General features: G+C 38.0%; 1 protein-coding gene across 1 annotated transcript in view; it reads left to right on the top strand.

Moving 5' to 3' along the window:
* Positions 1-26,421, top strand: part of LOC135224789 (trichoplein keratin filament-binding protein-like) — a 276,218-nt gene that overhangs the window by 96,255 nt on the left and 153,542 nt on the right. Inside the window, exon 10 of the mRNA XM_064264114.1 lies at positions 16,996-17,128. Coding sequence (XP_064120184.1) covers positions 16,996-17,128 — 133 coding nt within the window. The remainder of the gene's footprint in view (positions 1-16,995; positions 17,129-26,421) is intronic.

Below are 26,421 nucleotides of genomic sequence, written 5' to 3'. Positions count from 1 at the left end.
TCTTACGGTGGTGACTAGCATCAGAAACCAATGGGAGAGCGGGGAGGATGGTGGTGGGTCTGTTCAGTTGGCGGCGCGCAAGTTTTAAAATTGTTCCCGGTGGTCCGGGCGAATCTTGGGACTTTACAGCAACAACCTTTCGTAACCTGAACTATTTTCATATGTAGAGCCAAAATAATCTTATTATTTGCTTTCGTAACTTGAATTTTTCGTAAGCTGGGACTTTCGTATGTCGAGGTACCACTGTACTATCACATATGAAATTTGTAATTAAAGTTATATTATTGTTATTATTTGAAAATATTAATAAAGGGATTTTGACAAAGGAAAAAATATTTCTGGGGGAAGACCTGTGTCGCCCGGTGAAATGTCCCTATAGCACTCATTTCTAGGTATAATTAAATGCTAAATATACCAGAAAAAAAGCCATATGGAATGCTGGAGTTACTACCTCCAGCTCGCTCACCCTCATAGGGTGTCGGTATAGCACAAGGGCGAGTGGAAGCCACTATCACAGATGCTTTGCCAATTAGAAGTCTCCTCTCTCAAAATCCCCCTCTAGAGAGGTGCCGTTACGTCTACCTTCTGCTCACTACTACTACCTCTGCCAGAAACCCTCATTCCTGAAATACACACCCAAGCTTGAGCCAGCTAAAGGGTGGGGAAAAGGAAAAAGAGAGGGATGGGTTCACCGGGCAGCACAGGTCTTTCCCCAGAAATAGATTTTTCCTTTGTCAAAATCCCTTTTCTGGGCTCGGCCGGTGAAATAGTAGCAGAGAATTGTCCATACAAGCTTGGAAAACAAAAAATTTATATGAAAGGAAAATAAAAATTTTCTTAAAATTATTGTTTTAAATAATAACAAATTACAAATGGTGAAAAGCACCTAATATGATCAAATCCATACTATCCTGGGAAAAAGCAACAGGTAATGAACATAAAAATAAATATAATAATGAACTATGTACATATACAGGAGTGGGTTGATGAGCAATCCAGTCCGGAACAAAAGGCAGAAAGGCAGGGATTACAAGCGAGGCAGGTAGGTGAGAGTGAGTACCAAAGGATAATTAATAGCAAAATAATAAAATACAGATATAGAGTTACATAACTAGGCCGTATCAGGGGAGACAATGTTCCCTGCAGCCACTGCCGAATATTTAAGGGGATCGGCCGGTTTCCGACTTTTTTAACGACAGGTTGTTGATATATAGGGGGTTTGTTAAAGGATATTGTGTGGAACTTCTGGGGAAAAATTTTTTGTTCAGTGACCTTAGGTTTTGTGACGCCAGAGCATTTTTCGGCCAAAAATGGCCATTTTCAAAATGCATCTCCTCCTTTGCTTTTTGGTTTTAAGGGATGAGATTTGAACCACTTATAAAACACATATGGACCTTCGATATAAAGCTGAGGATTTTTTATTTTTCAATTATTTTGCGAGATATGAATTTTTTTTTAATGAAATTTTACCGGAAAAATTACAGGAAAAAAATTGCCAAAAATCAGAAACTCATAATATTAAAAATCCCCTGCTTTTATTTAATCTACCATGTTTCCTCATATTATATATGAAATTTCATTTAGATTGGTTCAATACTAAGGGAGGAGATACATTTGGAAGGTGAAAAACTTATGTTTTGAGAAACGGGCCTTCAAAGTTATAGGTACATAAAAAAAGGTAAAAGACTATGTAACCATTAGTTTTATGGTTTTAGTTTTTATTTTTGAGTATTAATGCAAAATTATTATGAATAGGAATATTAATTAATTGATTATCTTTGTGCCTAAGACACATTATTATAAATTTTAGGCTCCTGGTCCCCCCTTGACTGATCTTGTCATAAGGTATTACTCTAGGGTATCATAGTTGCCTACACTACTCATTGTCACCAGGTTATGTGGTTATTTAAAATCCTCCAGCTTCATATTCTTGAATTTTCTTGTGTATTTTCTTTCTTTCTGGGAATTTCTTCTTTCTGGCACTCAATCTTCTTCTTTCTTTATCTTGAAGTTCTAGGCTTCGTTGAAGAGCAGAAGATATGCCAAATTCTTGGAATTGCGTTTCTGTATCCAAAGTAATGGTCAAGCACAGTTGTTTGTGCTACAAACTTTACTCTTTGTGCTCCAGCAAACTTAGTCTTGTGTGCTCTGTTCCAAATTTTTTAATGAAAACTTTCATTCGCGTTTTGTGTAAGACCGCGAACGCAGCGTTCAAGCAATTCTTTCTCAGACAATGCTTCATACACAGCCTTTATTTTCCTTTCACTCTCAGCATCTAAATTGATAACTGTTGAAGATCTCTTGAACTCTATTTTCTCTCTTTCTTTACCCATTGCTATGCTGCGCTGAAAATAGCACCAAGAATCTTCCCCTTTTGGACAAAGTCCATGAAGTTGATTTTCTTTGGAACTGAATATTATGGTTAAATGATGCCATTATATCCTTCCTCATATCAATCCATGATTTACCAATATTACGGTGGATTGCCCTGCCATAATAATTAGTCATTATGCAAATGTTTGTATCCGACAATTTATTCTTTCCACTTAGAGCACTAAATTTTTTTCTTTTTCCAGTTCTTGTTACTCTCTCTTCTTTTTCATCTTCTCTTAGTCTCTTCATTCTGTTAGTCATTCTTTTCTTTACATGGTTGATGCATTCTACTTTTGCCACTTTTAAATTTTCATACGGTCCATTTCCACCATTATAATCGCTGGAATCTCCATCTCCAACAAAGGTGGCGTAGCGGAATCCCAAATCTTGCGACCTTGAAAACATCCTTATGGCGCCTTCTGTTTCCATCCCTCCTGATGTACCTTCATAGTTTATATTACAATCCTCATCATGAAGGGTTCTCCACACGTTGAAATCTTCTTCTGTTATTTTCATTTCTTTTAGTTCAGTCGTTTTAGCGGCACGTGCTTTGCAAACTTTGTTCATCACTTTAAAGTCTATCACATATCCTGGGCACACTTCTATTATGACTCCCATACCTACATTAGAAACATGGCCTCTTTTCATCCATGTCCCATCGTAGGATACGTCAATATTGAGTATTCCATTTTCATCAGGCACAATTCCCATATATTTCCTGTAGTATGTTCTTATATTTTCAAAGATTTTCTCTTGTTTCATCTGAAAATATGTATCCATTTTATCATAAAGATATCTAAGATGGCGTGAATACTTGCTATTTCCCATTGGTTTTATACCAAGCGTTCCTTGTAATCTCTTCAGTCCCGCGAATCCACAATCTTCCAACAAAGAATGATAGATTACTGCCACATTGGTTTTGTAAATTGGAGCCTTCCTTCCTTCTGTAGAAATCGGTGGGCATTTTGCGGGTTCTGAAATAATTTTCCCTCTGCATTTAGGACATATCTTTTTTACTAGTGTCTCAAACCATCCCTTGCCAAATGGATCCTCGGAATTACTTTGCATCCACAATTCGGTATTCGTGATTCAAGTAATTTTTTAAGTCTTGCTTCACTTATTATTATCATTTTATTTTCACTATCGTTGATAATATCAGCTTCCGATCTACTGCTTTCTTCTTCTAAAATATCATTGCCCTTTAGCAGTGATGAACGAATAAAGAGACGATTAGGGGTGGATGTGGTTGGTCTCTGGTCAGCAGAGATCATACCGTGCGCCATTTGCTGCGCGGCCTCTCTCTCTCCCGTCGTCGCTTTATTCCCCTCTATGGCACTAGTTTCTTGAATTCTCTGTTCTACTTCTTCGATGGGCATATCCAATTGGCTTTTCCGCATTCTAGAGGCATGAAGTGAAGTCTTGAACCTTTTAGGCATGGTGAAAAACTAAAAACACTGCAGAAAACACAGAGTTCAGTCAAGGCTAGCGAGCGTGAAAAAATGCGACCTCATAACGTGCAAGTTTTATAGGCAACTGTTTGACAGTGGCCACACGCTGAGGCTCATGACTCATGATGCGTGCTTTGTCTTGTCTAGGAATAACTAAGAAGGTGCCAATTAGGCTATTATTGACATTATATATTTCATTTCAAAGGAAGTTTTCGTAACATATATCACAAAAACTATACCAGACTAAATCATTTGCGCTACTGGTGTTTTGTGGGTATAAAGTTATTGTTACATTTCAGGCCATAACTAGAAAAGTAAGGCGAATTTTAGTATAATACGTCGTGGACACATTCTTGAATGCTCTACGAAGCCATAGAATTTTTTTCAGCAAATCGAATATGTTTCATATTTTTGGGGTTTTTTAGGCAGCCGATCCCCTTAAGGGCCTCTAGATTTTTCAGATGGTGGCGTTTAAATACTGTCAGGGATTTCCAACCCGTATATTTTTTAAGATCCTCGAAGTTCATATGATGAAAATAATTAACTGAGGTAGCCACTGCCCGGATATCATGGACTTGAGGGACTGGATCCGGATTGGCTTGTTTAATAAAATAAAGAATTTGTTGTCTGATTGCCTTCAAGGAAATGGTTCCACCTTTCTCTCTAATAAAAAGAGGACCTGAAGACTTTTTAGAAGTTCTGCCCAGATAAGATTTTAATGTAATAATAGGACATAATGATGGGTCCTGTGGAAGAGGGACAATCTTCCATGGAGACCACCTGTTTTGTGGGTCTTCATTTTTTGCTAAAAATTTCCGATCTGGAGAGAGCAGAACTTCTCCTGATGGGAGGAAATCAATATGATTTGGTTCTCTAGAGAGAGCTGACAGTTCAGATATTCTGGCGCCTGAGGCCAGACTCATTAAAAATAATGTTTTCCTGAGAAGGGTTTTATATGAGCATGACTCGTTATCAGTTACTCTGAAGCCAACCTGAGTACGTCATTCAAAAACCAGGAGACCGTGTGAGGGCGGTCTACTGGTCTCAGACGAGCACATGCTCTAGGGATAGACGAGAAGTACGAATCTGTTAAATCAATATTAAAGCCAAACTGAAATATCTTCCTCAAGGCAGATTTAGTTGTAGTAATGGTACTAGCAGCTAGGCCTTTTTCGAACTTTTAACTACTGTTTTTTTTCCTCCCTCCATCTTGGGCAAGGAAGTGCTAATCAAAGGCTCATCACATGTTAAGATGACTCTCCTAACCCCATAATTATGGTTCCAAATCTTTTGTTGGTTACTGATGAACCTCCAAGGAGTCTTTTAAAACCTGTTTTCTCAAGACATCCTCTTTTCTTTGGATTCTTCCAAAGACAGTTTGTTTTCAACCAGACGAGCTTAATATGGTCGGGAAGCTTGTTAGAATAAAAGCTCAAAGTGATGCAATCATTTGGACTCCATCAGTAAAGGATATCGAACTATGCTTAACTCAGATGTTAAATAACTGGCACCTAATCCTGATAGCCTCTGGCTTTTACTAAAAAGCCAAATCATTTAGAGTAAGTTTTCTTTCACTAGAAATGTGGTTTGCTCTTTTATTCTTTTGTATTTTTTTTAACCAAAACAAGGAACCATCTGAGCCCTGGACCTGCACTTTTTCCTTAGGATTAACGTACATTCTTGGCTATGAAGAAGAAGAGAGAACTCTAGTGACTTACCCCTCATACTGAATGGATTTTCTGTCTGAGGCATATCAAGGAAACTTTTCCAACTAAAGTGAAAGCTAAGAGTGTCAGTGTAGTGTCTATCTCTTTGACAATTGACAAGTATCCACTTCTTTTGTCCAGTACGTTTTGTTCTTCATTGTACATGCGCTTATTGTTGGAGTAGCATACTCAGATCCAGGAGAACATGTTGCCTTGTTTTCCGTGAGAGCTAAGTACTTCAGAGCATCGTCATCCCATTTAACTCTCAAAATCCTGCATGTTCCTTGCGTCCATTCAGCATTGATCTACTGGAAGTAGAGTCACCTCCTTGTCTCAACTTCTTAGTGATACACAAGTGGCGCCAGCTACAGCCTTCCATTAGGTTTACAGCTACCATAGCCTCGAGCTAAAAACTCCTGGGGTCCAGTTCACCTGGTGCCAACTACTGCCTGGCACCAATCACAGAGCTCCAAGTGTCCAGAGTTTTCTGCTCTCTTGGCTTTAAGCTTGCCAGGTGCCAGCTACAGTCTGGCTCCTAATGTTGAGCTCTCAGCACCCCGAGCTTCAAGCTCTCTCGACGCCCAGCTTGTCTGGCACTCAGTTTTTAGCTCCAAGCACCCTGAGCTGCTTGCTCACCAAGGGTCCAACTGTCCTGGCATCAACTCTTTTGGTGCCAGCTTTTGAGTTCTCAATGCCCAGAGCTTTCAACTCTATAGGTGCCAGTTACAGTCTAGCTTCTTCCATAGAGCTTCCAGTGTCATGAGGAGCTCTTAAGCTTCTTGCTCGCCTGGCGTCCATCTATCTTGCTTAGAGTCACAATACCCAGAGCTTCCAATTCTTCTGGTGCTAGCTATAGTGTAGCTTCATCCTTACAGCTCCAAGGGCTCTGAGCTTCTTGCTCACCTGGCGTCCATTTATCTTGGCGCCAGGTTTAGAGCTTCCAATGTCCGCAAGCTCCCAGTAGCTTGCTTGGTACCTTCTATGCCTTGGTGCCAACGACATTGTGTCCAAAATTGAATACCCTGCTGTAGTAACTGGCTTGGCATTCTGGTGCCTTTGTTGGCTTGGTGCCAACAACATTGTGTCCAAAATTGAATACCCTGATGTAGTAACTGGCTTGGCATTGTGGGAGGAAGCATAGGACTTTCATTTTTTTTTCACCTTATAGTAAAGTACATAGTTTTGGGGAGGCAGGGGGTACTAGTATGTACCTGGAGCATTCACCACTCTTGGTGGATGGCTTGTGGTTTTATTTCAGTGTGGGAGTCAGTATTGTCTGGTTGGTTTTATTTTGGTGCTGTACCCAGGGCAAGGGCCGACATCTATCATGCTTTGCTACCCAGCAGAGTACTACCCTTGCTGCAAAGTATCCTCTAAGAAGGAGGTGACCTTGGGCTATACAGCCATGCCACTACAAGCTTTCTTAACTAATGGGAAATGACAGCATTGTATATTCAATTCGGCCTTTTTTTTTTTTTTTTTTTTTTTTTTTTTTTTTTTTTTTTTTTTTTTTTTTTTACAGTGGACCCCCGCTTATTCATGGTTCAGCAATCGCTGATTCAGTTATTCACGGATTTTTCTCTGACGCAATTTTTCAATAAATCATTGAAAAATAGTTGATTAGCAGACTTTATTGTTAAAAAAATTCACTTATTACATGTTATTTTTGTGACTAAATACATTCTTCATCATAGAAATGTTTTGTCGCAAAAATAACATGAAGATACACAGTTTGAAGTGTTTTTAGAGGGGTATTTGGTATTCTGTCTTAGCTATCATAAGCGTTTTTAGAGGGGATCCTATATAAATATATCCCAAATTTTCGGTATTCACGGGTGGTTGCAGTACCTAATCCCCCACAAAAATGTAGGATCCACTGTGTGGCAGGATCACAAGCTCAAAAAACAAGCAGGCAAAATCCCCCCATCGTAATCTTAAGCAATCCGGCTGCCAAACTCACCCTCAGCCACACTTTCCACTTCACGCTACAGAAGAATGCAGGACAATTGATTTACCTACAAACAGAACAAAAACACAAACACATGTACAGTGATGCTCAAATCTCATGTGACATGACTCCATTGGATTTCGTTCAAAATTCACTAATTGGCAACTATCATGCTCCATATTTATCTATTATTTCAATGTGGAAACGCAATTATTGCATACATTATGGGCATAATATGTTTCTTAAGAGTGAAATCTGTCATATATGTCAAAACTGTAATAAAATGTCACATGTATCAAATTTCAGGAAAAATTAGTTCAAAACATTTTCAAAACTCTCGTTCACACATCGCTGAAGCATTTGACCAAAATGAAGTCGTCATCAAGCATCAGTTCAAATGTTAAAAAAAAAAAAATAAATAAAAAATGTGATATAACATTATTAAGGCTTCCAAAGCCAACATAAAATTTGAAATAGTCTTATTTATTTGATTACTTTTACACCTCAAAGCTAAAAAAAATTAAATATGTATATCCAAGAGTAGAATGCACCCACTGATATCAACGTGTGAGGGGAGCATGTGTGACGTATCATTAGTGTCGGTTCAACAACAACCACCTGGTGTAACATAAGTATAATCGGTTTTTTCCATCAGTCCACCCGCCTGTGGTGTTTGAGTATGGTAACACTGCGTCCCGGGCTTTAGATAGTTACATTTAGCTTACATTCAACAATAATAACAATATCCTATTCTGAATATTAATGGTGTAATTCACATACAGTAAATTATTAAAACACTTTTCAGTTGCAAATGTACACCCAGATGGCCTTTTATTTACCTAAAACTTACACATAGCGTAACCATCTAAAGCCTGGGACGCAGTGTTACTACGTATATGCAAACACCACAGGCAGGTGGACAGATGGAGAAAAACAGAGTATAGGTCTACACTGAGTAGCGACAATGAAATTATCTTGAAAACACTTACTTTATATGTGTTAGAGGAATATTTGGATTTTCATACATAATTAATTGTTATAATTCTTAAATATAAAAAAATTGTGGCATACTAGCAAATATTCGCCTATGCAATTATTCTTTTGCCAAAGCCAAGATATTGTTCCTAGGCCTAGGTGTTAGATTTCTTTACTTTACAATTAACAATTACATCTCTATTAACAATTTCTGGCCAGAAAGCAATTGAGGTTATCTACACATTCTTGATCTTCAAGTTACCTTATGAAAGAAATTAATCACCAAAAGCGAGGAGGACTTTTAAGAAAATAATATTTTAAACCAGTTGAAAAACAAGTGTTCCATACGCCTTGATATTAATACTTATGATATTTAGAGTACTAGTCATCTTCTCCATATAATCAAAATCATCATCTTTTATTCCTCAGAGAACAGATAATCTCTACAAATAAAAACATTAGCAACATAACATCTCATAAGGCTTAGATTATTCTTTTAGGCCCATAAATCATTTTGAACATATAGGCAGCTTAACCCTTAAACGCCTAAGGGGTATAATAAAAATTGTCTCCCGTATGCCGAAGGGGTCTCGGAGTGAGCGCCGAAGCGGAAAAAATATTTTTTTCAAAAAATCACAGCCCGCTTAGTTTTCAAGATTAAGAGTTCATTTTTGGCTCCTTTTTTTTGTAATTGCCTGAAGTTTAGTATGCAACCATCAGAAATGAAAGAAAATATCATCATATATAAATAATGCGATATATGATAGCGCAAAAACAAAATTTCATATATAATTGTATTCAAATCGCGCTGTGAGCAAAACGGTTAAAGCTAACGAGTTAATATTTTTTTCGTTGTATTGTGCACTAAATTGCGATCATTTTGGTATATAACACATTGTAAAACGATCAAAGCAACACAGCGAAAATATTATCACAAAATGATGCATGAATTCGTAACGCACGGACGTAAAAAAAAGTTTTTTTTCAAAAATTCACCATAAATCTAAATATTGTTCTAGAGACTTCCAATTTGTTTCAAAATTAAGATAAATGATTGAATATTACTATACTGTAAGAGTTTTAGCTTACAATTGCAGTTTTCGACCATTTCGGACGAGTTAAAGTTGACCGAATGTCAAATTTTTTAATATATATTTTTTTATATGCAAATATTTCAAAAATGAGAAAAGCTACAACCTTCAATTATTTTTTTTTTGTATTTTACATGAAATTGCACACATTTTCATATATAAAACTTCATGAAACGCCTAATATGACACTGAGCAAATATTCTGAGAATGCGACGTACGCATTTCAGAGATTTGTGGTGGAGAATCCGCGCTCGGAGGGAAGGAAAGTTTTTTTTTAAATTCACCATAAATCTAAATATTGCGCTAGAGACTTCAAATTTGTTTCAAAATGAAGATAAATGATTGAATATTACTAGACTGTAAGAGTTTTAGCTTACAATTGCGTTATCGACCATTTCGGTAGAGTCAAAGTTGACCGAACATGGTTTTTTTTTCTATTTATCGTGATTTATATGCAAATATTTCGAAAATGAGAAAAGCTACAACCTTCAATTATTTTGTGTTGTATTCTACATGAAATTGAGCACATTTTCATGTGTAAAACTTTATGTAACGGCTAATTTAAAATAGTGCAAACATTACGACAATCGCACATATGATTTTTTCGAAAGATACCACGCGGACGTAAGGAAATTTTTTTTTTTTCATAAATTCACCATAAATTGAAATATTGTGCTAGAGACTTCCAATTTGTTGAAAAATGAAGGTAAATGATTGAATATTACTAGAATATAAGAGATTTAGCTTACAATTGTGTTTTTCGACCATTTCGGTAGAGTCAAAGTTGACCGAAGGTTGCAATTTTGTCACATCGTTATTTATATGAAAATATTTCAAAACTGATAAAAGCTACAACCATGGGCTGTTTTTAGTTGTATTGTGCATGAAATTGCGCACATTTCCTTATATAAAACTATATGTAACGGCTAATTTAAAATGGTGCAAACATTACCACAATTGCACGTATGATTTTTTTGGAAGAGTTACCGCTCGGACGTAAGGAAAAAGTTATTTTCATAAATTCACCATAAATTGAAATATTGTGCTAGAGACTTTCAATTTGTTGCAAAATGAAGGTAAATCATTGAAGATTACTAGAATATAAGAGTTTTAGCTTACAATTGCATTTTTCGACCATTTCGGTAGAGTCAAAGTTGACCGGAGGTTGAAATTTTTGCACTTATCGTTATTTATATGAAAATATTTCAAAACTGATGAAAGCTACAATCATGAGTATTTTTTTGTTGTATTTTACATGAAATTGCGCACATTTTCATATATAAAACCTTATGTAACAGCTAATTTAAAATGGTGCAAAAATTATGTCAAAGTGACTAAATAATTTTGAGATGTGTCACAGATACTTTTTAGTGCGATAAGAAAGAAATTCGCGCTTGCGCGCCTGCATAACGATTGTAAACAAAACAACACCTTGATCCGTGAACTCCCAGCATCCCCCAAGGCGCGTGATTCAAAAGTTTTCGGCTGGTAGGCCTATAAGTATTTTTCCGCGAATTTTAAAAAAAACTTTTCTATGTCGACGTAAAATACGTCCAATTGGCACCCGACAGACAATTTATCTCGACGTAAAATACGTCCAATAGGCGTTTAAGGGTTAAATGCAGCCTAAAACTTCAACATTCAAAGAAAACTGGTTGTAATTCATATTCCTATTGTATTCGTCAAAAAACAGATAATCCCTACAAATAAATTGATTAATAACAGATTATATCTTGGAAGGCTTAGATTGTTTTTTTACAGGCCTATAAAACATTTTGCAACATCAGGCAGCTTAAACACAGCCGAAAGCTTCAACATTCAAAGAAAACTTGTTTTAAATCATATTCCTACATTAAAAATAAATGTTGTTATGACTGTTGAGCTTATTAGGTCTACTGTCATAATGCAGCAGACATAGTTATGTTGTTGACCAGTCCGTGGAGCATGTAAAGTGTGCTTTCATTGATGGCACAGCTAACTTTATCACACCGCACTTTGAACTTAGCAGCATAAAAAAAGAAAATCAGTTCAAATCACAGATTACGACTTATACCAATGCATAAAAGGGATCAGATTTATATAACCATAAGGAAAATAGGGCTAGCTGTGAATTCACAAACTTTTTGACATGTATGACATTAGAAAAAAAGTATAGCACTACTTGGCACATCACGTTGAGTCTGAGAATCTGGATGATACAAAAAGATCATGTCGCATGAGATTTGAGCATCACTGTACTCACCCCAACTCCAGATACTGTGCTATCCGCTGGATGAGGTCGCTGAGACACCAACAACAAAGAACCATTAACCACACAACTCAACAACAACCAAGAACCACAACCACACAACAACATGACAAGCAACCAAGGACCACAATCCTACAACTCAACAATACAACAACCAAGGACCACAACCCCACAACTCAACAATACAACAACCAAACAAGAACTACAACCACAACTCAACAACACATCAAACAAACAAGGCCTACAACCACAACAACAACCAAGGTCTACAGCCACAACTTGTTCAACCCCAAGAAACCACAAAACCACAGCAGCTAACCAACAACCACACTCCACAACACCAAACCAACAACCCCACAAGCCCACACCCAACCACTCACAACAACACCAAACCACAACAGCTCCCCAACAAAACCGCAACCCTCAGCTATAACAGCTCACAACTCAGCAGAAACTCACAAGCTCAACAACCTCCCAACACACCAGCACAACAACCTCCCAACACACAGCACAAATAACTTAAATAACTCCCCAAAAACACAACACAACTGACCTACAATAAAGCCAAGACCGCTGCCCAAATGTCTGTCCTTCATGATTTCTCATTAGAGACTGCCTCCTCAGAGCTCTGATCTTAACAACTAACTCCAACCGCACCAGCAGACAACCCAGAACTCACCAACAGCCAATTCAGTCGCTAATCATCCATCCACCAATCATACCCCCTCTCTCTCTCTCTTACAGAAAACAAAAACACAAATACATACTACAAGATCTCAACAGCAACACAAACCACGGAACTCTCTCTCTCTCTCTCTCTCTCTCTCTCTCTCTCTCTCTCTCTCTCTCTGTCATCTCGTCTCTCTCTCTCTCTCTCTCTCTCTCTCTCTCTCTCACAAGGACATTGTCAAATGGAACTCTCGCAACTCCTCCATATTTCCTCCCCTGTTACATTTGACGTCTCCTTACACTCGCAACACCCACACTAAATAGCCTTCCGCAACACCCATGTATGCTCGGACGCAGGCCCCCTGGATCTTGTTTGAGGGCCCTCATACACACACTTGGTTACACCACCATCCACTTCTCCCAGACGGCTTCCAGTCAGGCTTCCATTACTATTCCCCTCACTACTATCCTCCAAAATCCCATTCACTATCTCATCTACCCGTTCAAACTCTTGTCCTAATATCTTTTGTAACTCTGCCACCAAATCACTTATCTTTTTTACACTCCTGCCAAACTCCTGAAGAGACTCATTCATACTGCCAACCACATCTTTACCACTTGATTCCCTTCCTGCTGAAATCTCACCAAACCCTGACAATTCAAAACCACACACGCTATACGTATCATTCATTCCCTCAAAGTCATCCGTATTATATGCCTTATCCACCATTTTTACCCTAACACTAACGTCCCCTATCATGCGGTTCACGTTTCTCCCTTTCATTCCCTTTCCTTTCCTTCTTCCGCATTCTTCCATACTCAACCAACACCAACTGCCGATTTTCCAGACCCATTTGCTCACTGACACTTGGCTCACATTTATTCACATTCAACCACTCCCTCATCGCATTCTCCCAAACATACTGTCGCACACTAGAGGACCTGCCCAGCTGAATCCCCTTTGTACCTAGTTTCCCAAAATCCTAGCCTGACTCATCCTCTTTCGCCTACACACACTTGCCACATGACCTTCCATTCCACATTCAACACACTTTGCACGCAGCTCCTTACACATCCTAGCATAATGCCCACTCTTTCCACAATTACTGCAAACCTCGTTCACACAGGCTCCCCAACATCCACTCACTATATGCCCTATCTGCCCACACCTGTAACACTTCACACCCCTATCCTTTTTACACTCACTCACTAAATGGCACGTTTGCCCACACCCGAAACATGCCCCTAACACCCACTGACACTCATTCTTCTTGTGTCCTGGCTTACCACATCTTTAACACTGCTGCTCTCACTATCAAATAACTGACCCTACTCTTCCAACAATTGCACTCCTATCTCTTTTAGGGCTAACTACACTTACATTACTTGCTTTAATGCTCCTATCAACCACTCACTCTGCCATTTGCCTCGGCCCTTCTAAAACTGCCTCCCTATAGCTCTTAAACTCTGGTATAATCTCAGCTACTCAGTCCTAACACTAACACTTCTAATCTCTTTCATGCACCTATCAAACTCGTAATCCTCTACTATTTCTAAAATGTTGTTCCACGTTAACCTTTCATTCGTCCATTGCATTTTCTCCTTACGTTTCAGATTTATAAGCTCATGCAGACTCTCAGGAGCAGTTGCCAACAACTTCCTCACTAACTCTTTACACTCATTTAGCCCTTCGCCCCTACAGACATACATTGACAACGATTCACCCACATTCATTCTTGTCTCTTCAAAATCATGCTTTCTCGTATATCTAACGCTACTCTTTATCCTCTTTGCCTGTTCTACAGGATCTGGCTTTCACGCTCATACAGCACATTCCCTACACTCATCATTACCCCATACATACTCAACAAAAATCCTGTCAAGAAGTTACCGAACTCTTGCCCAGACTCTTGTTATCCCCATACTTAGCTACACAATACTTTTCATATTCCTTAAAAAAGCCCCTCTCTCATATACACAGCCTTTCGTACTTCCTGCTCGCTCTCCCTTTCACTTTCGCTACTTCCATTCTGAGCCCTCATAACCTCGTCCGAATATAATGAATCAACTTCTTGATTAAGCTCTTCTTACCCTTCTTCTTTCTACCTACCTGTTTCCACTCACCGCTATTTAAATCACTTTCATCTTGCACTTTATCCTCAACTCTATGGTCACCTTCATCTGTCCTCTTCTTACCCTGTTCATCAGTCTTACTGGTCTTTCCCTTAGCCATTTTCTTACCCTCAACCTCCTTTCCCTTCTGCTCTGATTTCTCCCTATCCTGTGTCTTCTTCTTCCCCTCACTTGCCACAATCTTATCACTTTCATCACTCATACTCTTATCCACTTGTTCTTTCACTTTCTTAATCGCTCTTGGCCCGTCACAAGACCCAGTAGGCCTACCTCCTACAGATCCCTCTCCCATGAATCCCTTCATCATCTCCTGCACTGCATTCATCATTACCCCAAATTTTTCATCCATTTTCTCAACCATTCTCTCTTCCACTCCTTTCACCTCATCTTTCATTCCCACTTTCACATTCCTTAGCATTTCTCTCATTTCCTCTAACTTGCTCTTCAGGTCCTCGCACTCTACCCTTAACCTCTCGTTCTCCACTTCCAATCTTTCCATAGCTGCTACTCCTTCAGCCTATCTATCTCCTTCAACCCTTCCATCCTCACTTTCTCCACCAATCTTGCAACTCACTTCCCCAATTGCCCTGCAGCTGCCACACCAGCAGTCCCTGTTAGGGTGCCAAAAATTTAAAGTGGCAGGACAAGCGGGCAAAACCCCCCCACATAAACTTAACCAATCCGGCTGCCAAACTCACCCTCAGCCACACTTTCCTCTTCACGTTCAGAAAAACGCAGGACAATTGACTTACCTATGCACAGAACACAAACACAGGTACTCACCCCAACTCCAGATACTCAGGGCTAGGCTGTGCTGTCCACTGGACGAGGTCGCTGAGACACCAACAACCGCTGTAAACCAACACACAACCAACAACAAAGAACTATAACCTTACAACTCAACAACAACAACCAAGAACCACACAACACAACAAGCAACCAAGGACCACAACCCCACAACACAACAACAACACAATAACCAAGGACCACAACAACCAAACAAGGCCAACAACCACAACTCAACAACACAACACCCAAACAAGGACTACAACCACAACTCAACAACACAACAAGCAAACAAGACTTACAACCACAACAACAACCAAGGACTACAGCCACAACAAAAACACCAAGAAACCATAACAGCTCACCAACAACCCCACAAGCCCACACCCAACCACTCACAACACCAAACCACAACAGCTCCCCAACAACAACACAACCCTCAACTATAACAACTCACAACTCAGCAGAAACTCGCAAGCTCAACAACCTCCCAACACACAGCACAAATAACTTAAATAACTCCCCAAAAACACAACACAACTGACCTACAATAAAGTCAAGACCGCTGCCCAAACGTCTGTCCTTCACGATTTCTCATTAGAGACTGCCTCCTCAGAACTCTGATCTTAACAATTAACTCCAACTGCACCAGCAGACAACCCAGAACTCCCCAACAGCCAATGCAATCGCTAACCATCCATCCACCAATTATGCCTTCTCTCTCTCCTCTCTCTCTCCTCTTCTCTCACGGCTCTCTCTCTCTCTCTCTCTCTCTCTCTCTCTCTCTCTCTCTCTCTCTCTCTCTCTCTCTCTCTCTCTCTCTCTCTCTCTCGGACGTCTAAGGGAACCTCCATAACTGTATTCCAAATTATATCACTTTATGTTTTGGAGTAGTAGAATATGTCCATTTCTCACCTCCTTCAATATGGAATCAGCTGTGTAAGTACTTGTAAGTCACTAAGTAATTACGTAATTGGAGCCCTTCCTCCTCCCCTCTGATGGACATTAGGCTTAAAACAGAACAAGGTGGTCGGCCAAGTTGTTACCAGTATTGCCTTTTGTGGGCGGCACCTTGTACCTACGCTTGGTTTTCGTAGGCTTCCCATGAAATTTGAATTTTAGCTGCCTAGTGGGGAAATGATTAGCTATGTAATTACTTGTTAAGTATTTATGAAATTTTATTTTATTATAAAAATGTCATTTTTGGAAGGTTATTTTCACTGTTGAATTTACCTTGCTATTCCTAAACTGGAACATCTAAGTTTTTATAATACATATACCCATCTGTATATCTTCATCCACATTTGCCCCAGCTGGGATGACGTAGTAGATGATTTTTAGACATAATAAGGGAAGGGAGCTCTTTTTATTGGTTGGATACTCAACTTATAGTATCAATCAAGACTTCTATTAAGGTTTTCTCTACTGGTTGTTTTAAAGTAAAATAATATGTTATATTTTTAGCACAGTTACTTTAATGTTTGAGTTTTGTTAGGCATATAGTAATGAAAGGTGATAATTGCCTTCTTTCCCTTTCTCATACACCATTTAAGGGACAGCAGGAAGACGTAATTTTAAAAATGTTTGTAGTATGTTACTTAGTAATTTTGAATTTCAGGTTATTCTGGGCTCGTCAGTATCAGCTGAAGCTCAAGAAGAAGGCTGCAGATATTCAGCAGGAGCTGCTGGAAGATCAGGGCATTGTGGAGGATTTACTGAGAGGTCTCAATTCAGAATCTCAGGATGAACAGGTTTGAGACTTGACTGTACAGTACACTCTTAACTTAATCAGATTTCTTTAATATGGTTATGACTTTTCTTGGTTGAACATAGAATTTCAAATAATTTTGTCATCAAATATTGTTATAATTAGTAACTTAATTTTAATTTTTACTGTGTTAATGATTTTGTATTTTCTGTGATCGTAAAAGACATTTGTTTGGATTGTGAATAGCATAGATGACTGGTTGATGCTCAAAATGACTAAAAAAAATGAGACCCCACTCAATGTGAGACTGCCTTGACGTGGTGAGGGGGCTTTTAAACCCAGGAATCAGTTCCCGGGTTTAAGTCCAAGAGTCTCGTGTGTTGATATATATATTTGGACTAATTTTGTATAATTTTCTACTTTTTGTAAAATCTTACTGATTAGGTGAGTCTGAGAAGGGATTACACTTTGGAAGGGGTTTGCATTCAAAACTAATTGTGGGAGTTGTGGTAGTTGAGTCACCACTTGATATGGTTTGGACCTAAGAGATAGGGATGGGATTTTCCCATTGCTATCTTGAGGCCGGAACCATCTCCAGGGATCAGCCCATCGGAATCCAAGGTGGGGCTGGTGTTTGGGGATGGGACTCCTGGCTTTTGTCTGGAAGTCCACCAATATGTTTGGAGTGGGGAATCAGTCCTCATTAATGAGGGCAGAACTCCCAGCAGGCAGAATGGCTTATACCTGGGCCATTGCAAGCATATTGATGGTATCCCAAAAGGGTAGGGTATGGGATGGATTAATGGGAGTCAGCTTTCACTTGTGCCATTGGTGGAGAATGCAAATACCTGACTGATCCACGATACTTTCTTGATAAAACCAAACAGTTTTCAGTGTGTAGGTGTGCCAGTTTGTGTGGGGTGGTCAGGTGTATGTGTGCTTAGTATCCTGGGATCGCTTTGTGGGCTATGCCAGTTTGTTGGGGTGGAGAGTCTAGGCTTTAGAAGCTCCCTGGGTTTCCCTTTCTGATGTGCTGTTGGGGTCTCACCGGGGCTCTTGGGTGTTGGGTGCTCACTCTTTGGACTTCTGAATGTGAACTATTGTAGTTTTATTGATTTAGTTACTAGTTTTCCCTCCCCTGGATCCGACAACTTACTGACACTGGCAACGACTTCTGGCATGAACATGGATATGAGCTCGGCTGTTGGACAGAACCAAACACTGGGACACCAGGGTGTTAGTAAATCTGGTGGATTGGATTCAGATAGTAGAGTCCTTTATTGCACTAATATAAATGTGTCTTTAGATTATGAATGTCTGTATAGTAAAATGAAACAATTTGGTAAAATGGAAAGAATTAAATTACTTCTAGAAAAAGACGAGCAGTCATTTTCTGCTTTTGTTAAATTTTCCTCACTATTGGAAGCCAGTGTGGGACAACAAAGACTCCATCGCCACATTCTTAATGATGCAGTTCTTAGCACAAAAGTGTTTTCAGTGCAAAACTTAAATGATGAGCTATTTGATTTTATCCTAAGAATGAAGAACATGGACCAGCCCCATGTACCAGAGCGCTTCCTCCCCCTATATGGCATGTTGCTAGCTACAAGGAGGGAGGAGAAAATTTTATAAAGGCTGCTGAATTTATTGAGAGCAAGGTTGGTTCCATTCCCATTGGAAATTTAAAATGTTATGGAAAGAACTTGCTAATAAAAGCTGGTAACAAAACCCAAAGCAATTTTGCTATCTAATTTTAAACCTCCTGAAAGTTGAAATAGCGAATGTTTTGCAGCACATAGATTCTTTAACACACTGAAAGGGGTAGTATACTCAAAAGACTTGCATGTTTTTAAAGATTAAGAGATTCTCCATCGATGTCCTTCTTCTCCAATTACCTACCTGATAGTACTCTCTTTGTCGGCCATGAGAGGATGCAGGTTAAAAAATGTAAAAGAAATCCAAAACAGTGTTGCAAAACTCATGTGAAAACAACAAAAGATGTTCTGTGTGCTCTGCAGAGGATGATAATTTTGATGAGAGTGAAGCAGCCCGATACTGTTTTCTATATAAGGGTGATCACTTCAAATCTATATCTGAGGGCTTGCCTCAGATATAGATTTGAAGAAGTATTGGCAGTGGCTGATAATGAACATACAGTGGTACCTCGAGATACGAAATTAATCCGTTCCGAGACGGCCTTCGTATTATGAGTTTTTCGTATGTTGGAACACATTTTACATGTAAAATGGCTAATCCGTTCCAAGCCCTCCAAAAACACCCAAGTAAATTATATTTCCAGGCCTAAAACACATGTTCTAGGGTTATGACGGAAGAAATATGTCTCCAAAAAGGCAAAATACTGTACATACTTGAGTAATATTGAACTGCATGTAATGTTCAACCCCATTTTTACTGCATATATTAGGACTTTAGCATATGTCCTATAGCAATAAGCCTAGCCTATGTTAGCTGTTGCTACTGTAGCCTAGTCTATGATTCTGACATCTAAACCTAAGAGCTAAAAGCTTAGAATATGCCAATAAAATGTATAAATAATCAGTATGTACTCATTTCAAATAATTATTAATTAATCATTAACTATAATACACAAACAAAGAAAAAACAAACCTTCCAATCGATTGTTTACATTCTTACGAGTATCGAACGAGCGCCAAGCAATCATTTTTCCTAGCACACAGTAAGCCATAAATTGTCAATTATATAATCTCTCTTCAATAATGAAACGCACACAGTAAGCCATAAATTGTCATTAATATCTCTCTTCAACTAATGAAACCACCAAACAGTATAATAACCATTCATTTCTATTCTTTATTCTATCTTTACCTAATGGAGATACCGAGTTACTGACAGCTGTAATGAAAGTTGAAACATACGTAATATGTAAGGTAATAATAAAACAGAGGAAGAATTCTAAAAAATACCTATTTGTTGGCAGACTGATTTATTTTATATTTTCTGATATCTAATTCACAATTTTTTTTATTAAATGTATTGCATGTACTCATTTCAAATAATTATTAAGTAACCATTAACTATAATAAAAAAAAAAAAAAAAAAAAAAAAAATAAAAAAAAAAAAAAAAGCTTCCAAGCGTCTGTTTACATCCAGCACTTACTAGTATCGAACGAACGCCAAGCAATCACTTTTACACAGTAAGCCATAAATTTTCATTATCTCTCTTCAACTACTGAAACTACCAAACAGTATGATAACCATTCATTTCTATTCTTTATTCTATCTTTACCTAATGTTTTTTTTTTATTAAATGTATTGCATGAATAAGTTTTTCAATTTACAGCAACCTTTTACCAATAGAATACTTAAAGCACAAGGGGTAGATGCTGACCAATAGGAGAGCAGGACCTTATGGGTTGACTAGCATCAGGAACCAATGGGAGAGCGGGAGGATGGTGGCGAGTTTACTCAGTTGGCAGCGCGGGAGTTTTAAAATTGTTCTCGGTGGTCCGGGCGAATCTCGGGACTACAGCAACAACCTTTCGTATCTTGAAAACTTTTCGTATGTAGAGCAGTAAAATTTTTCGCATTGGCTTTCGTATCTCGAGTTTTTCGTAAGTAGAGCCTTTCGTATCTCGAGGTACTACTGTATATCAGTATTAGCGAAGCAAAGCGTGTGGTAATGGGGGCAAACAAAAGTGCCAACTCTACCTATGCTTCAGTAATAAAACTTATGAAAAATTCCAATAATGTAAGGCAACTAGTGACTGCATCTGATCATAGGCATCACACACCTGTTACTCCTTGGACTGCAAATAGAAAATCCCTAATCTATCCTGAAATTTTCATCGGCTAGTGCCTTGGAGTCCAATACCAAAAGTACTTCCAGAAGTACAGAAAACTCACCTCCCAAAGTCAGTACAAAAGTGAATAATATGATAGTTGCAGGCTCACCTCCAAAAAGAAAGAAGCCAAAATCAATTAAGAATTTGGGAAGATGTTCCAAAAATACTCCCACCAAGAATAAACCAAGTGAGCAAGCCCAATTAGATAGAGCTCGTTCAGAGCCATCAATTGTCACAGCCACAAACAAAAATAAAAACGAAACTAGAATTACAACCACCAAGAAGCGCGCAAGAAATACATCCCCAAATGATAGCTTTCAAATAAAAACCTCGAATGGGTTCAGTGTTTTGGAAGAGATCTCTCTGACTAGAAATGTGGTTCCAAAAGCAGTTTCAGCCCAAAAACATGTGAGTTCTGATCAGTCTTGCTGCCCTAAGGCAAATGAACTTAGTGATGCACAGAATCACAGTAGAAATTCTGATCGTCAGTATCACAACCAGAAATGTGGTCAGCCAAAAACCCTAAATTCCATTTCAAATGAAAAGGGATTAAGAAAACAATCTCTAATAAAAGAGAATTTTCCCCTCTACCGTAGGAACAGTACTTCCCATACATGGAGTGGGAAGTAGCACATTTTACCACCTTAACATTCATGTTCAATATCCTTCAGTGGAACTGTAAAGGTCTCAGAGCCCGTACAGAAGACCTTAAAGTGTTAATGCATGAATTCAATCCAGGGATTATATGCCTGCAGGAGACAATGTTAAGCAACTCTCCTTATAATCCTGGACTAAATTATTCAATATTCAACTCTTATCCCCCAATTGGTGATCATGCCCGTGGAGGTGCTGCAATTATTGTTAATAAATCTCTGCCGCACTCCATAATACAATTAAATACAACTCTACGAGCTGTTGCTATTTCAGTCTTCTTGGAAAAGAGGATAACAATCTGCTCATTATACCTTCCACCAGATCTTGCTTTTAACAGTGAAGATATTCAGTCCTTAACCGACTTCCAGCTCCTTTACTTCTCCTAGGAGATTTTAATGCCCACAACCCCCTTTTGGGAAAGTCAGTTTCTAGACAGTAAAGGGAAATTAATTGAAGACATTATAGATAGGAATGATATTACCCTATATAATAATGGGTCAATGACTTTCCACAGCATTCATGGTCATCATTTCTCTGCACTGGACCTTAGTATTTCTTCAGCAAGTATCCACCTAGATTTTAGTTGGTCTGTTGATGAAAATTTAAATGGAAGTGATCATTACATGATCCATTTGAAATTTGCTCTGATTGGTCCATCTGAAGTTTTACCGAAGTGGAAGGTAGAGGACGCAGACTGGGATAAATTCAGTAAGGGTGTCAAACTAGATAGGTAGTTTGAGTCCTTTCATTCTCATGTAGATCCCTATGATTACTTTATTGAATATACTCTGAAGAGTGCTGAAGGCTTGATTCCAAAAACAAAAAGCAAAACTTATAGACCTGCAGTTCCCTGGTGGAATAAGACTTGTGGCATTCTGAGGAAAGTGATTAGGAAGTGCTACATACGTTACAAAACTTAGTGGCTCTCCTCAGTCTAAATTAACTACAAACATGCTTTAGCCAAGCAAAGGTGCTTTTATAAGAAAGCCAAAAGAGAAAGTTGGCTTTACTATATTAATGGAATAACCTCAGACTCCTCTGAAAGTGGTGTAGTGCAAAATAAGGAAACTGAGTGGAAAGTTTGTTGCGTCACCATTACCCTCATTAAAAATACATGACACTTTGATCACAGAGCCCTCTGAAGTCGCCAATGAGCTGGGAAAACACTTTTCTAAAGTTCCCAATCCCAACAATTATTCTCGAGAATTTAAAAAAATTAGGAATTCTGAAATGACTGAAATTTGACTCTGGAAAATCTGAACTGTACAACTACGTACAAGTTTTCCTTAAGAGAATTACGGGAGGCACAGATTTTTAAAGGTAAAAGTGGGAAGCTCCTCCCAACCTTTTGTGCAGGAGGAAGGAGTTCCTCAAGGAACCATTTTAAGTGTAACACTTTTCAGTGGCAATAAATAGTATGGTTGAAAAAATCTTGCCTCCTGTTAAATGCTCACTTTTTGTTGATGACTTTGCAACATACTGCACAGGATATGATTCATTGTCAGTATGTAAACATCTGCAAAGGTCTATTAACCCTTAAACGCCGGAGCGGTAAATAAAAAAATGACTCCCGTGTGCCGGAGGGGTTTGAGAGTGAGCGCGTAAGCGGAAAAAATATTTTTTTCAAAAAATCACAGCGCGCTTAGTTTTCAAGATTAAGAGTTCATTTTTGGCTCCTTTTTTTCTCATTGCTTGAAGTTTAGTATGCAACCATCAGAAATGAAAAAAATTATCATTATCATATATAAATAATGCGATATATGATAGCGCAAAAACGAAATTTCATATATAATTGTATTCAAATCGCGCTGTGCGCAAAACGGTTGAAGGTAACAAGTTACTTTTTTTTCGTTGTAATGTACACTAAATTTCAATCATTTTGGTATATAACAAATTGTAAAACGATAAAAGCAACACAGAGAAAATATTATCACAAAATAATGCATGAATTCGTAACGCGCTTACGTAAAACACATATTTTTTTGATTTTTTTCAAAAAATTCACCATAAATCTAAAATATTGTCCTAAAGACTTCCAATATGTTTCAGAATGAAGACAAATGATTGAATATTACTATACTGTAAGAATATTAGCTTACAAATGCAGTTTTCGACCATATCTGACGAGCTAAAGTTGACCGAATGTCGAATTTTTTATATATATATTTTTTTATATGCAATTATTTCGGAAATAAGAAAAGCTACAACTTTCAAATATTTTTCGTTTTATTCTACATGAAATTGCGCACATTTTCATATATAAAACTCTATGAAATGCCTAATATGAAACGGAGCAAATATTCCGAGAATGGGACTTACGCATTTCGGAGATTTGTGGCGGAGAATCCGCGCGCGGAGGGAAGGAAAGAAAAAGTTTTTTTTAAAAATTCACCATAAATTTAAATATTGTGCTAGAGACTTCGAATTTGTTTCACGATGAAGATAAATGACTGAATATTACTAGACTGTAAGAGTTTTATCTTACAATTGCGTTTTTCGACCATTTCGGTAGAGTCAATTTGACCGAACGTGGTTTTTTTTCTATTTATCGTGATTTATATGCAAAATATTTCGAAAATGAAGAATAGCTACAACCTTCACTATTTATTGTTGTATTATACATGAAATTGCGCACATTTTCATATATAAAACGTTATGTAAACGGCTAATTTAAAATGGTGCAAACATTACCACAATCGCACGTATGATTTTTTTTCGGAAGAGTTACCGCGCGGACGTAAAGAAAATGTTATTTTTTCATAAATTCACCATAAATAAACGAAATATTGTGCTAGAGACTTCCAATTTGTTGCAAAATGAAGGTAAATGCTTGAATATTACTAGAATATAAGCGTTTTAGCTTACAATTGCGTTTTTCGACCATTTCGGTAGAGTCAAAATTGACCGAAGGTTGAAAATTTGTCACTTATCATTTTTTATATGAAAATATTTCAAAATTGATAAAAGCTACAACCATGGGTTGTTTTTTAGTTGTATTGTGCATGAAATTGCGCACATTTTCATATATAAAAAACTTTATGTAACGGCTAATTTAAAATGGTGCAAACATTACCACAATCGCATGTATGATTATTTTCGGAAGAGTTACCGCGCGGACGTAAGGAAAAAGTTTTTTCATAAATTCACCATAAATCGAAAATATTGTGCTAGAGACTTCCAATTAGTTGCAAAATTAAGTTAAATGATTGAATATTACTTAAATATAAGAGTTTTAGCTTACAATGCGTTTTTCGACCATTTTGGTAGAGTCAAAGTTGACCAAAGGTTGAAATTTTGGCACTTATTCGTTATTTATATGAAAAATATCTTTAAAACTGATAAAAAGCTACAATCGATGAGTATTTTTTGTTGTATTCTACTAAAAATGCGCACATTTTCATATATAATACTATGTAACGGCTAATTTAAAATGGTAAAAAAATTATGTCAAAGTGACGAAATAATTTCCGAGATGTGTCACAGATACTTTTTAGTGCGGCAAGAAAGAAATTCGCGCTTTCGCGCTTGCGCGCCTGCGTAACGATTGTAAACAAAACAACACCTTGATCCGTGAACTCCCAGCATCCCCCAAGGCGCGTGATTCAAGAGTTTTCGGCTGGTAGGCCTAAAAGTATTTTTCCGCGAATTTTAAAAAAAAAAAAAAAACTTTTGTATGTCGACGTAAAATACGTCCAGTCGGCACCCGAGAGACAAAAAATGTCGACGTAAAATACGTCCAGTCGGCGTTTAAGGGTTAATGCTATTACTAAGTGGGCTGATGAGAATGGTTTTAAAGTCTCCTCTTCCAAAACAGTTGCAGGTAAGATTTACTAGGTGCCGGCATATTGAAGAGGCTTTTAGAGCTTCACCTGTTGAAACAAATCATCTTCCCCTTGATCTAAGAAAGCAAGAGCTAGGGTTGCGAGACGTGCCTAGAATGAAAAGTGCTCCCAAAAATCCCTCTTCTCAAGTACTCAAGGAAACAGACTCACAAAATTTCATCAGTACAAGAGCTTCTAAACCATTCCAAATTCGACTGAATAAGGATGTTAGAGGTAACCATCTCAAATCCCAGAAAGTCCTGATAGTAGAATATCTTGTAAATCTTCCATGGCTTATTCCAGAAGCATTAGTATGCAAGAAATCATTTAACAAAAAGGACTGCACTGAAGAAGAGAATAGGGGAAAATTCTCAGAGCACGACATTACCTATGTCAATTATATGAAGATATATACAGAAGGATCAAAGTAGGTTGATATATACAGAAGGATCAAAGTAGGTTAGTGGTGTTGGGTGTGCTGTTATCTTTGGTGATACAACATATACAACTTAATAACCTGACTGTGCATCAATATTTATTGCCGAATAAACAGCTGTAGTCTCTGCTCTAGGTTGGTCTTCAAAGAAGTGACATTAAAAGTTCAGAAGTCGCTTTTTTGCATACAGTCACCTCTCAATTAAAGTGAGGGTTACGTTCCTGGAGAGCTTGCTTTAATTAAAAACGTGGTATTTAAACATATTTTTCACATATAAAATAACAGGAATAAGGGGGGTTACGTTCCTGGACTTGGGTAACGCTGTGCTTTTTTGCTAAGTACAGCTGAATTGGATAACAGCAACATCCGTTTGGTGTATTTCAACCATTATGATAGTAAACAATTACAGTGGACCCCGTGTTCGTGTTCTCTGGATTCGCGGACTCACACATTCGCGGATTTCGCTTGGGAACATTTCCCCACATTATTCGCAGAAAATTTGCATAGTCACGGTATTTTTCTATGAGAAATATCTACAAATTCCTGGGGTTTTTTATCGGTTTCATCATAAAATGCACTATGTTCTGATACGTAATACAAA

This window comes from Macrobrachium nipponense, chromosome 12 (assembly GCF_015104395.2).
Source record: "Macrobrachium nipponense isolate FS-2020 chromosome 12, ASM1510439v2, whole genome shotgun sequence".
In the NCBI taxonomy this organism is placed as follows: domain Eukaryota; kingdom Metazoa; phylum Arthropoda; class Malacostraca; order Decapoda; family Palaemonidae; genus Macrobrachium; species Macrobrachium nipponense.
This window is presented reverse-complemented; position numbering and strand designations above follow the sequence as displayed.